This window comes from Silurus aristotelis, assembly GCF_946808225.1.
Source record: "Silurus aristotelis genome assembly, chromosome: 5".
Classification (NCBI taxonomy): domain Eukaryota; kingdom Metazoa; phylum Chordata; class Actinopteri; order Siluriformes; family Siluridae; genus Silurus; species Silurus aristotelis.
In genome coordinates, this window is record NC_139578.1 from 29,075,685 (window position 1) to 29,088,184 (window position 12,500).

Here is a 12,500-nt window from a genome sequence, read left to right on the forward strand (position 1 = left end):
TGGAACGAGCCACTTCCGGCCCGTATACCTAATTCCTAAATTACCTTCTGTTGACTGATTGAAGACTTAATTATAAGAATCGGTGCTCACATTTAGGCTGTAATGCTGAATAGATTGGGCAGACAGACAGACAGACAGACAGACAGACAGACAGACATGCAGACAGACATTCAGACAGACAGACAGACAGACAGACATTCAGACAGACAGACAGACAGACAGACAGACAGACAGACAGACAGACAGACAGACATTCAGACAGACATTCAGACAGACAGACAGACAGACATTCAGTCAGACAGACATTCAGTCAGACAGACAGCCAGACATCCAGCCAGACATTCAGACAGATAGATAGATAGATAGATAGATAGATAGATAGATAGATAGATAGATAGATAGATAGATAGATAGATAGATAGATAGATAGATAGATAGATAGATAGATAGATAGATAGATAGATAGAATTAGGTAAATTACTAGCATTTCTGGCACATTTCAAGCGAATTACGTTGTGTTGACTGATTGGAAACTATTGATAATAACTATAATAATAATAACAACTATATATAACTATTGATTTTATATTTTGCACCGGAGTTCAGATATCCTGGAACACTTTAACCAATATGAATTAATTGATATGACACATAAGTAGGCGTGGTCTGCAACATGTAGAAAATTAAACCTTCTTAATGAAGCAAAAGGAATAAAACGACCTGTGTGATATTTGGTTTGAAAAAAAAAAAAAAAAAAAAAAATAAATAAATAAATAAATAAATAAATATATATATATATATATATATAAAATTAAATGTAATTAAATTAAATTAAATAAATATATATACTTGCCCAAGGTTATTTATTTATTTATTTGATATTTATAAATAAATAAAAAATTATTGGCATCACTTATTACGTTTTTAATCACGTTTTTCTTTCCCAAAACTGTAAGAGCGAGGGATGTAATTATTGAATTATTTATCATTTGTGGATTTTTAACAATTAGGGGAAATATATTTTTTTGCTTTGAACTTGTTATAGCGCTGTGCTTTGCTACCTGTAGGCTGCAGCATTGACTCTCCGTTATGCCTGTTGCTCACCTGTACCAACCCAGTCACGTGGTGTTGTTTCTTAAACCCAATAGTCCAATCGCATACGGATAGGCTGAATGCTCTACACTGATATGCACAGGTGTAGGTGTGCTGCTGTAAAGGTGTAGGTGTTTTAATGTAGACAGGAGTAAAACTAATAATAAAGCTACAATAACCTGGTTGCATTTAAGTATGAAAAAAAGTCTATTATATTTTGGGATGTAGCTGTGATCACAACAAATCAACTACATTCTGTCTCATGTTGAAAAATATTTATCACATCACAATGAGCATATTTAGCTTTTTCTATCTGCCAGTGTATCCAACTATCTATCAAATATTTGTCACATATCTGGTTTATGGTTAAGGCAGCTAGATAAAAATTATTTCTTAGATTAAAAACACCCAAATAATCACCCAAAACCATGTGGCAAATTGGTCTGAAGGTATGTTTGGTGCAAAAACAAAGGCACATTGCAAAAAAAAAGATCATACCTATGCTGAAACATGGTGGTGGCAGCATCATAATTTAGAGCTGCTTTTCTTCAGCCAGACCCGGGGCTTTGTTCAAGGTGAAGGAAATCAGTAATACCTGTCGATTTCAGTCCAGAACCTTTCCGAGTCTGTAGGACGCTGAAGATGGAAAAGGAATTTCACCTCTCTCTCAGTACAGTGATGAGCCAAAGCACATTTCCAAAGACCAAGTCAGAGCTCAGACCTGATTCCAGCAAATAATCTGTGGGGTGATGTGAAGTGAATTGTGCTCCTACAATCTGATGGATCTCAGATTTATTTATTTTTTATAAAGAGTAGGAAAATATCTTAGAGTCAAGACACACTGCTATGTTAATATATAAAAACGTATCTGATGCGTGCTGTATTCAAATCAGTAGGTGCTTCAGGAAATATCAGTTTAGGGGTGTGTCTGATTACACAGCCCCTAAAACTTCTTGTATATTTTGTTCTTTTTTCCCTAAAATTTTTTTTAATTTATTTTCATACAATAAATTTCACACTGAATCCAGACAAAAAAATTTATCAGAAACCCTGGACCTCGTGGGTGTTTGTGATTTTCTTTATTGAATTAGATACATTTTATTATTTACTATTGAAGTTACTACTTTTAGATACTTAATATTATTACACACAAATAATGTATTAAATCATGAATCATAAATGCTTTTAATCAGACAGACAGACAGACAGACAGACAGACAGACAGACAGACAGACAGACAGACAGACAGACAGATAGATAGATAGATAGATAGATAGATAGATAGATAGATAGATAGATAGATAGATAGATAGATAGATAGATTGATTGATTGATTGAGTGATTTTTTAACATCCCGTTCCACATTTAGTCCCCATTTACTGTTATAATAAGCTCCACTCTTCAGGGAAGATGTTCCACTAGATTTCCAAGTGTGCTTGTGGGGATTTGTGTTCATTCATTCATTCATTCACAAGGGTGTTAGTAAATTCAGATAATGATGTAGGGGAGGTGAGAAGTCCTGGTGTGCAGTCAGTGTTCACCTTCATCCTGTTTAATTAGGTTGAGGTCAGAGATCTGTAGCAGGAGATCTTCCACACCAACCCATGTAAAGCAGACCTTTACATAACTTCTTTGTGCACAGGTATATTGTCATGCTGGATCAGGTTTGGGTCTCCCAGATCCAGTGAAGGGAAAATTGAATGCTACTGCAGCCAAAAACATCTAGGGTTATATTAACGTGTGTGTTCATCTTTGTGGTAACAGTTTGGGGCAGAAACACATATGGCTGAAAAAGTCAGGAGTCTCAATACATTTGTCCAAATAGAGTGTTTAGCGATCTCTCTCTTTTTTTTTTTTTTCTGAGGTGAATATTATATTTGTTGGAAAATGTTTTGTATTTAAATGCTTGTGTAAATTAGACCTTGTATGAAAGAAATATGTTCTATAATTATAATTAAGTTTTCCAATTTGTAAACATTTAATAGTTGCATTAGTTCTTGTATTTGATGTTTGTTTAACTATTATCTGCCCATCATTCTGGTGTGTTATATTTCTTTTTTAATATTGTCAGTTGAATATCTCCTGATTTCTTCTGAAACATACCTCGTATATCGTATTCGGTAAATTTATAAAACACACTTTTTTTTCACAGGAGGAAGAGTTTCAATATTATATTTGCAACATAATAGTAAAAGTTATTATCTAACCACATCATCCAGGTGAAAATGTGTAATGATTAGACTATAATGTAATAAATAATATTGACAGATGATTATAGCACTTTGCTGTAAGGGTGTCTGTAGGAGTGTGTCCAAACTACATATCAGAACAGATTATATCTGTAGACACTGGCAGATGATTTGTTCTGTCTGCTAAATAAAAAACTTTGATGTCATATTTATGATACGGATCAGATTTCTCAGCTTCAATATATAAACATAAGTATTGGGACACTTGACTTTTCCAGCCAGATGTGGTTCTTTCCCAAAACTGTTACCATGAAGTTGGAGGCACACAATTGTATAGGACGTCTCTGAATGTGGTAGCATGAAATGTTTCCAAAAACCTGTTCCAGAAAGCCATGAAAATATGCTCTCCTTGGGTTGTAAAATAGAACGCTGATTGCACCATAGGCCTCCTCACCTCATCTACATCAGCCCCTGACTTTACTAACACTATTGTATCTGAATGGGCACAAATCTTCACAAAATCTAGTGGAAACCCTTCTCAGATTAATAGGGGTTATTATAACAGCAAATAGGGACTGAATATGGAATGGATGTTCTTAAAGCATATACCAAATACTCAGGTGTCCACATATTCCTGTCCTCAAAATAAGCCAAGATGTCCCTCAGGTTAATTGGTGAATAAACCTTGAGTTTTAATTGAAGGTTCTTGAAGGGGTGTGTCCTCATATTGGGGTTACACAAGGTGGATTTAAACATGGTTTCAGTTAGTTCTGAAAAGCTTTCATGATATTGTTGAAAATGTAACGCTACCAAAAAAAACTTAGTTTGATGATAGTAAAAGTGTGAAAAAAATAAAGCAAAATATAGGAATTAATGACTGTGACCCTGTTTAGGGTTCAGGACCACAGACAGCGGCTCAAACCTTTAACCTTGACCTTAAAAAATGATATGGCACAATATATAACCTTGAGGATCTCTGTGTGGTTAGATAACTGGGTTAGAAAGTCTTTTTAGTTTAGCTACAGCGGATCAGTACTGTTACTTGAATATGTAATTTTCTTTCTCTTTCTCTTTCACACACAATTTTTGCTTTTCCCCCCTTTCAGTCTGTTTGTTGCTTTCGTGTACACTATATAATTACACAATCCTTGCTTTGTTGATTTTTGAAAACTCCATCACATCATTTCCTATGTCTCATGAATTACAAAAAAAATTAAAGAATGAATTGCCACATTTATTTGTTTTCTTTGCTACAGAAATAAATTTTTATTGCTCATTATAAAAAAATCCGCATGCATTCTTTTCAGTAGACATTAGCATTGCTGTCCAGTTTACAGGCAGAGCCGAGCATCTCATTGTACCTTTCAGCTGACCTTTTAATTCTAAAAAAATAAAATAAAATAAAATAAAACATCCCAGGAAACAGCATAGCTGTCAGTGCCATTGCTTTGAGAGATGACAAAACAAGCAAAGTGATATTTCATCTCAGGTCAAATCCCGATTGCAGCAAAAACACACAAGAGAAGAAAAAAAAACTGACCAACAGCACATCATAAATACAAGATATAACATTATTATACAACAGTATTTACTGCCAAGGAGAAAATCAATTCCCTGCATTTGTGCATTTTTATAGCAAGTCCACTTCGTGATGAAATGTATTTTGTTTAAAACGGGTCCATAAACATTAAGTAGTATGTCTAAAGTGCAATATGAGCCATTGTCCCGGCGCGCCATTAGGATAATAAGTAGTCAATCTGAAACGGATGGAAGGCTTCGGCTTTGGTGGAGACGCGCATGGTGGCTGGTGTGGCCCTTGGGAGCGTAAAGCGCTCTGAGCCGAGGGGAGCCCCGGGAAAGTCTCTTTCATGCCGCAGCCCGGCGGTAAAGTCATCCAACGCGACCCCCATCATGCCGTAGGCGCGGAGCGCGTGCACGCCGCCAACCAGAGCGTGGAACGGCGCCGCGGGCGCACCAAAGTCCTCCGGCGCGCACGGCTCCGGCTGCTCCCTCCTACGGAACGGGCGGCTCAGGATGCTGTCAATGGCGAACGAGCTCGTGAACTTGGACGTCGTCGAAGGCGCGTCTGCGGCGGGCCGTCCTGCGTCCTCGTCGTGCTCGCGGCCCGCCTTTAACTTGCCGATGCGCTTTCTGCGTCTCCGGAACACGCCGTCGGCGAACGTGTACTCGCTATGCGGGTTCAGCATCCAGTAGTTGTCCTTGCCCCAGGGACGCGAGGGGTCGCGCAGCACCTTCAGGAAGCAGTCGTTCAGCGACAGGTTGTGGCGCACCGAGTTGCGCCAGCCCGTGTATGCGCCGCGGAAGAACGGGAACTTGCGCATGAGGTAGTCGTTGATCTCGGCGAGGGTCAGGCGGCCCGAGGTGGAGTCGCGGATGGCCATGGCGATCAGCGCGATGTACGAATACGGCGGCTTGGGTCTGCGCGTGTACGGCTTGCCCTTGTCTTTGCCCTCGATGCGCGCTGCGGCGGCGGTGGCTGCGGAGGATGAGGAGGAGGAAGAGGAAGAGGAGGACGCGACAGGTGCGCACGGGCTGTGCGCCGCGCAGTCGCCGTCCGAGCCCAGCTCGTCTTCTCCGGAGAGCGGGGACGGCACGCTGGTCTCCGCGTCGCTGCACATCTCCGGCGCTTTGGCGTGGTGATGCGCGCCGCAGAACACCTCCAGCTTCATGATCGCAAGTCCTGCTCTCAGAAGAAGAAGAAGAATCAAAATCCCGGGTGTTCACCAAAACCCAAAAAGAGGTGTCTTAGTCTTTTTTTGAAAGATTCAACAATTCTCCAACTTGTAAGAGCTTCTGAAGGTCTACCTGCACAAGTGCGAGAACATGTTATATATGAAAGAGAGCTGTCTAATATAGAGCTCGAGACACCTCGAGACCTGCCTACGGAGGCGGAGCCTCGAGCTTGATTCAACCTGACTCACGAGAGGAAAAAGGCAATAAATTAAATGTTAATTTCAATAAAACAAAAGAATGAAAACACACGAGAAGAAAAAATGCACCCACTTCATACTTTTCTGCATTAGAAATTATGTTTCTTGCAGGCTTTGGTTTGAAAGATGCATCACCTGATTTACCTGTGATCTCACCTTAACAGAGAAGGAATTTCATGGAACACAAGCAGGTGGCGTACACTAACCAGACATACTTTTATGGCACGTGTGTGTGTGTGTGTGTGTGTGTGTGTGTGTGTGTGTGTGTGTGTGTGTGTGTGTGTGTGTGTGTGTGTGTGTGTTTTTTACGGCAAAAATTTCAAACAGGTTTATATAACCAGCCTGTAAAGATTATTGGCTTGTCGAAATTATTTATGACTACTGACTGGAGATATGCTCTAAATAACGTGCATAGAAGGTGTGGAGGTCACCATGCAGGTTGTGTGTGTGTGTGTAAGAGCGTGTATGTGTTTTCAGGCTTAAATTACACCTTTTGAAAGGCATAGGCAGATCTTGTGTCAATAACGGATGGACCTGACAGGTTTCAGAAGAATATGTCCCAGTGCGTCCCAGTGATTTCTTCAGCAAATATGCACAGAGGCGTTGACGAGGAATGAACGGTATTTCATAGGGTGCTACTGTTCCACAAGAAATCTCGAGTTATTATTCTGAGGAATGAGTATTTAAAAATAGAATCAATGGATGAAGATTTTCTTGAGAATCTTCCTTGTAAGTCGTTGCAACTTCATTCGATCTTGAATCCTTGTGCGTTCCTTGATTTATTTATTACCATTCTCAGGATTTGTGTATGTATTTCAGAACAGTGTAATCAGTTAAACATTTGACGTTGGGCTCGGCTGAAGCTGGGTTTACCACAACTGATGAAAAACAGAATTTTTTTTTTCTTGCGAGAGTATTAGTGCAGCTACACATTTTGGAGAAGAAGGTTGAATTAGATCTATTCTTGGTTGTCCTTTAATGCAAGAACCATAAGCATATAAACTGGATTGTCCTAGAGAGAGTTTCACATTGAGCTCTGGACATTTCTAAAGAAAGTGTTTGAAGAAAGGTGTATAGGGAAGTAGAGTGTATAAGGAAACGTGTATAGAGAAATTTGTAATAGAGAAGAATCTTCAGGGAAGAGTTTTTAGGGAAGAGGGGATGGGAAAAAGTGTATTAGGAAAAGTCTATAGATGTAAATAGGGTATTGTGAAGAATGTATAGGGATGGATGTATAATGAAGAAGTGTCTTAAGAAAAGTGTATTTGGAAGGAAAAGTGAAGAGTGTATATGGAAAGGAGTGTTTAGGGGAAGAGTGTATAGGAGAAGAGTGTATAGGGAAATGAGTGTATAGGGACAGAGTGTATAGGAGAAGAGTGTATAGGAAAAGGATTGTATAGGGACAGAGTGCATAGGAGAAGAGTGTATAGGAAAAGAAGTGTATAGGGGAAAAGTTTATATGGAAAGAAGTGTTTAGAGGGATGAGTGTATAGGTGAAGAGTGTAAAGGGACAGAGTGTATAGGGGAAGAGTGTATAGGGGAAGAGTGTTTATGGAAAGGAGTGTATAGGGGAAGAGTGTATAGGGGAAGAGTGTATAGGAGAAGAGTGTTTATGGAAAGGAGTGTATAGGGGAAGAGTGTATAGGGGAAGAGTGTATAGGAGAAGAGTGTTTATGGAAAGGAGTGTGTGGGGGAAGAGTGTATAGGGGAAGAGTGTATAGGGGAAGAGTGTTTATGGAAAGGAGTGTATAGGGGAAGAGTGTATAGGGGAAGAGTGTATAGGAGAAGAGTGTATAGGAAAAGGATTGTATAGGGACAGAGTGCATAGGAGAAGAGTGTATAGGAAAAGAAGTGTATAGGGGAAAAGTTTATATGGAAAGAAGTGTTTAGAGGGATGAGTGTATAGGTGAAGAGTGTAAAGGGACAGAGTGTATAGGGGAAGAGTGTATAGGGGAAGAGTGTTTATGGAAAGGAGTGTATAGGGGAAGAGTGTATAGGGGAAGAGTGTATAGGAGAAGAGTGTTTATGGAAAGGAGTGTATAGGGGAAGAGTGTATAGGGGAAGAGTGTATAGGAGAAGAGTGTTTATGGAAAGGAGTGTGTAGGGGAAGAGTGTATAGGGGAAGAGTGTATAGGGGAATAGTGTTTATGGAAAGGAGTGTATAGGGGAAGAGTGTATAGGGGAAGAGTGTATAGGAGAAGAGTGTTTATGGAAAGGGGTGTATAGGGGAAGAGTGTATAGGGGAAGAGTGTATAGGGACAGAGTGTAAAGGGGAAAAGGATATAGAGGGTAAGAGTGTATAGGGACAGAGTGTATAGGGGAAGAGTGTATAGGTGAAGAGTGTATAGGGGAAGAGTGTTTATGGAAAGGAGTGTATAGGGGAAAGAGATTATTTGGACAGAGTGTATTGGGGAAGAGTGTTTATGGAAAGGAGTGTATAGGGGAAGAGTGTATAGGGGAAAAGTGTATAGGAAAAGAGTGTTTATGGAAAGGAGTGTATAGGGAAAGAGTGTATAGGGACAGAGTGTTTATGGAAAGGAGTATATAGGGGAAGAGTGTATAGGAGAAGATTGTACAGGAGAAGAGTGTTTATGGAAAGGAGTGTACAGGGGAAGAGTGTATCGGGGACGAGTGTATAGGAGAAGAGTGTTTATGGAAAGGAGTGTATAGGGGAAGAGTGTATAGGGGAAAAGTGTATAGGAAAAGAGTGTTTATGGAAAGGAGTGTATAGGGAAAGAGTGTATAGGGACAGAGTGTTTATGGAAAGGAGTATATAGGGGAAGAGTGTATAGGAGAAGATTGTACAGGAGAAGAGTGTTTATGGAAAGGAGTGTACAGGGGAAGAGTGTATCGGGGACGAGTGTATAGGAGAAGAGTGTTTATGGAAAGGAGTGTATAGGGGAAGAGTGTATAGGAGAAGATTGTACAGGAGAAGAGTGTTTATGGAAAGTAGTGTACAGGGGAAGAGTGTATCGGGGACGAGTGTATAGGAGAAGAGTGTTTATGGAAAGGAGTGTATAGGGGAAGAGTGTATAGGAGAAGATTGTACAGGAGAAGAGTGTTTATGGAAAGTAGTGTACAGGGGAAGAGTGTATCGGGGACGAGTGTATAGGAGAAGAGTGTTTATGGAAAGAAGTGTATAGGGGAAGAGTGTATAGGGGAAGAGTGTATAGGGACAGAGTGTATAGGGGAAGAGTGTATAGGGGAAGAGTGTATAGGGACAGAGTGTATAGGGGAAGAGTGTTTGTGGAAAGGATTCCCCTTTCTTGTCCTTTTGATGACTTTCAGTGCAGAACAGTTTGCGTTATCAATAATGTTTCCTTATGGCAGAGGGTTTCAAAGAAGAATTATTTTAAGGAAGCAATGGACCTAAAACATTTTTCACACGTTCCACAGGAAGTTCATCTCATTGTTTATATTATATATTTGTTTATATCCCATCACTCAGAAATGGATTCTTTCTTTCTTTCTTTCTTTCTTTCTTTCTTTCTTTCTTTCTTTCTTTCTTTCTTTCTTTCTTTCTTTCTTTCTTTCTTTCTTTCTTTCTTTCTTTCTTTCTTTCTTTCTTTCTTTCTTTCAGTCTTTTGTTTCTCTGCCTCTAACTTCTTGTCCCTCTTGATTTTCTTCTTCTTTTTTTCTGTTTTTATTTTTCTTCTTCCACTTCTTCCTTTAAGGGTTTCAGCGTGCCCCATTTCTTCATTAAAAGCGACACAGAAAAAGGTTGTGCACATGAACACTAAAAATCTCTGAAAGTAAAGACTCACATTTGGATCCAGTTCGATGGTTTGAATTAGAATTTTAATCCACAGTTGGATGAAATGACAGATAATTAATGATGATTTATCTTTCCAGTTTCAGATACTGAAATAAAGACAGTGACAGTAACTGACAGTAATTATAACTGTTTGTATGAAGAGCATTCCAAGAAAACCAAAAACAAATAAAAGCAGATAAATGTAGCGTTAAGTCTGCGTCTGAAATCAGTGCGAGGGAGTGAGCGTGCCCTGGCATGACTGTGATATATCATAGCAACGTCTGACACAAGTGTATGGAGTAATAACATGCGTTTTGCCATCGATGACATTCTCGAGCTTCTGAAAGACGGCGAACGTGGTAAAGTGCTAATCACACGCTGTCACGCCATTGTCTCTCAGCCAGATGGTTTTTGTGCACTTTTTCGAAATGAGGAGCAAATCAATCTTCACAGAAGAAGAGCAGGGATGAAACGGGAATGTATCGAGTGGCTTTAATCGCTGGCTCAATCTCGAGTGTGTAACCTGATGTCATAAGAGATTCAGACAAATTTGAACAAGTGAGGGCATGCGGGTCGGATTTTGTTTTTGATTTCACACAAAAGGAAGCTGTATGGATGGTAACCTGGGCCCTTAACCCGAACAGTCACCTTTTGTAACTCTGTAACCGAATCACGCACATTTCATTTCCACGTGATTCTGCTCCATGCAAGTTTTTTTTCTCTCTAAATTTTAGTATGTAAACAACAACGCACCAACAATGTACTGTATGGTTTGTGCATTTCAACTTTCAACCTGAAAGTGACTACAAAAAAAAAAGTCACGTGACATTGTGAGAACCATGGAAAAATAAAGAAATCATGCCAGGAAAAAAAACGAAGGAATGAAATTCACTAATGTGAAATGATTATTTTAAAATAAATAAATAAATAAATAAATAAATAAATAAATAAATAAATAAATATAATAATAGTAATAATAATAATAATAATAATAATAATAATAATAATAATAATAATAATAATAATAATAATAATAATAATAATTAGGGTACAGCACCACTATTTATTACAAATAAACAAATAAATAAACAAATATGTAAATTGAATTAAAAAAATATATAATATAATATTATTTATTTAATAACATTTTTTTTTAATACATTATAGGGTACAAAAAAACACGTTTATTAATTTATTTCAATAATTTATATATATATATATATATATATATATATATATATATATATATATATTTATCATATAACAAAGTGAAAATACATGAATAATATATTTAATAAAGAATCACATGAGATTTAAAGCCTAATTAATTATATATATATTTGTTTGTTTAAAATAAAATCATATATTAGTATTCGGTATGTCAATTAAATTAATAAATTACAATTGAAAATAAATAATTTTTTTCTTTTCTATAAAAACTGCTATCATTTATAAAACATTTTTTTATAAATGATATAAAGAAAATCACATGAAAATGATTGCAACATTTGTAAAATCATGAATCACATGTTAGAATGCAGAAAATTAAAAGTGTTTCAGTGCTTGGAAATAAATGAATAAGATATAAAAAAAAAAATAAAATGAATAAAAATGTAATAATCAGTCACATGAAAATAAGTGTATCATTTATAAAAACGAATCGTGGATCGTTCGCAAAAGTTGTGTAATACATGAATCATCAATTCAAAAAGCAAAATAAAATATGTACATGAAAATTTGAGTCACGTGTTGTGTCTCTAAAAACACTGTTTAAAAAGGATTGAAAATCCTACGTGTATTTATTGTGAAGAATGGTGTTGACGAGACGTTATTTGTTGAACCGTGTAAATGTTTTTTGTTTCAAGTGTCTTTATTGTGTTGTGATTCAGCAGGTTTTAAAAGCAGATGTTTCGATGCCCGGCTTAGTGATCGTGTATAGAAGTAGAAAACGACGAGGCCTGTGTGGAAACCCAGCTCGAGGCTTTTGTACGACACAATGTCAGTAGGCAGGAAGTGTGCGTTCGTGATCCGGGGGTTGTTCCTGGTCATGCCTTGGAGAAAACCTGCACGAACGCTTCGCACCCTAATTGTGAAACGGTTGTGACCTTTCTGATAGCACCAACCTCGCATTTCTTTTCACACACTGTTGCTATCTCGCACTCGTGTAGCAGCGACGTCTGCATTCCTGTCTTCTGACTGACGGCATTCTTACGCGAGGCTAATCGCCTGTGTTCGCCATTAGCTCTTTATTTTGAAGATCTCGTGTGTTATCACAGAGGGAAATATGAGCAGGATATTAATCACTGACGAAAGCGCTTGGCTGCCACTCTGAGGGTCCACCATGTTCTTTTTCAAGGTGTGTGTGTGTGTGTGTGTGTGTGTGTGTGTGTGTGTGTGTGTGTGGTGTAATGAAAGCACGGCTCAGCAGGGCTAATCTGTTTTCACCGCTGATGACACCCCAAGCTCAGGTGAAGTCAATGTTTTGAACGAGAGCCGTGTGTTGACTCGAAGCTT

At 38.2% G+C, this 12,500-nt stretch overlaps 1 protein-coding gene and 1 long non-coding RNA gene across 2 annotated transcripts in view; one reads left to right on the forward strand and one right to left on the reverse strand.

The window, feature by feature from the left end:
• The window catches only part of LOC310726928, an 83,058-nt gene that overhangs the window by 26,898 nt on the left and 43,660 nt on the right, over nt 1–12,500 (forward strand). The window lies entirely within an intron of this gene.
• On the reverse strand, nt 4,499–6,146 carry foxq1a (forkhead box Q1a). Its single transcript, XM_083540778.1, has one exon. It carries the CDS (start codon nt 5,969–5,971, stop codon nt 5,018–5,020), a length of 954 nt encoding a protein of 317 aa, XP_083396904.1. The 5' UTR covers nt 5,972–6,146; the 3' UTR covers nt 4,499–5,017.

Excerpts from the sequence above, each read along its gene's own strand:
- foxq1a (XM_083540778.1), bottom strand. The coding sequence starts at position 5,971 with ATGAAGCTGGAGGTGTTCTGCGGCGCGCATCACCACGCCAAAGCGCCG.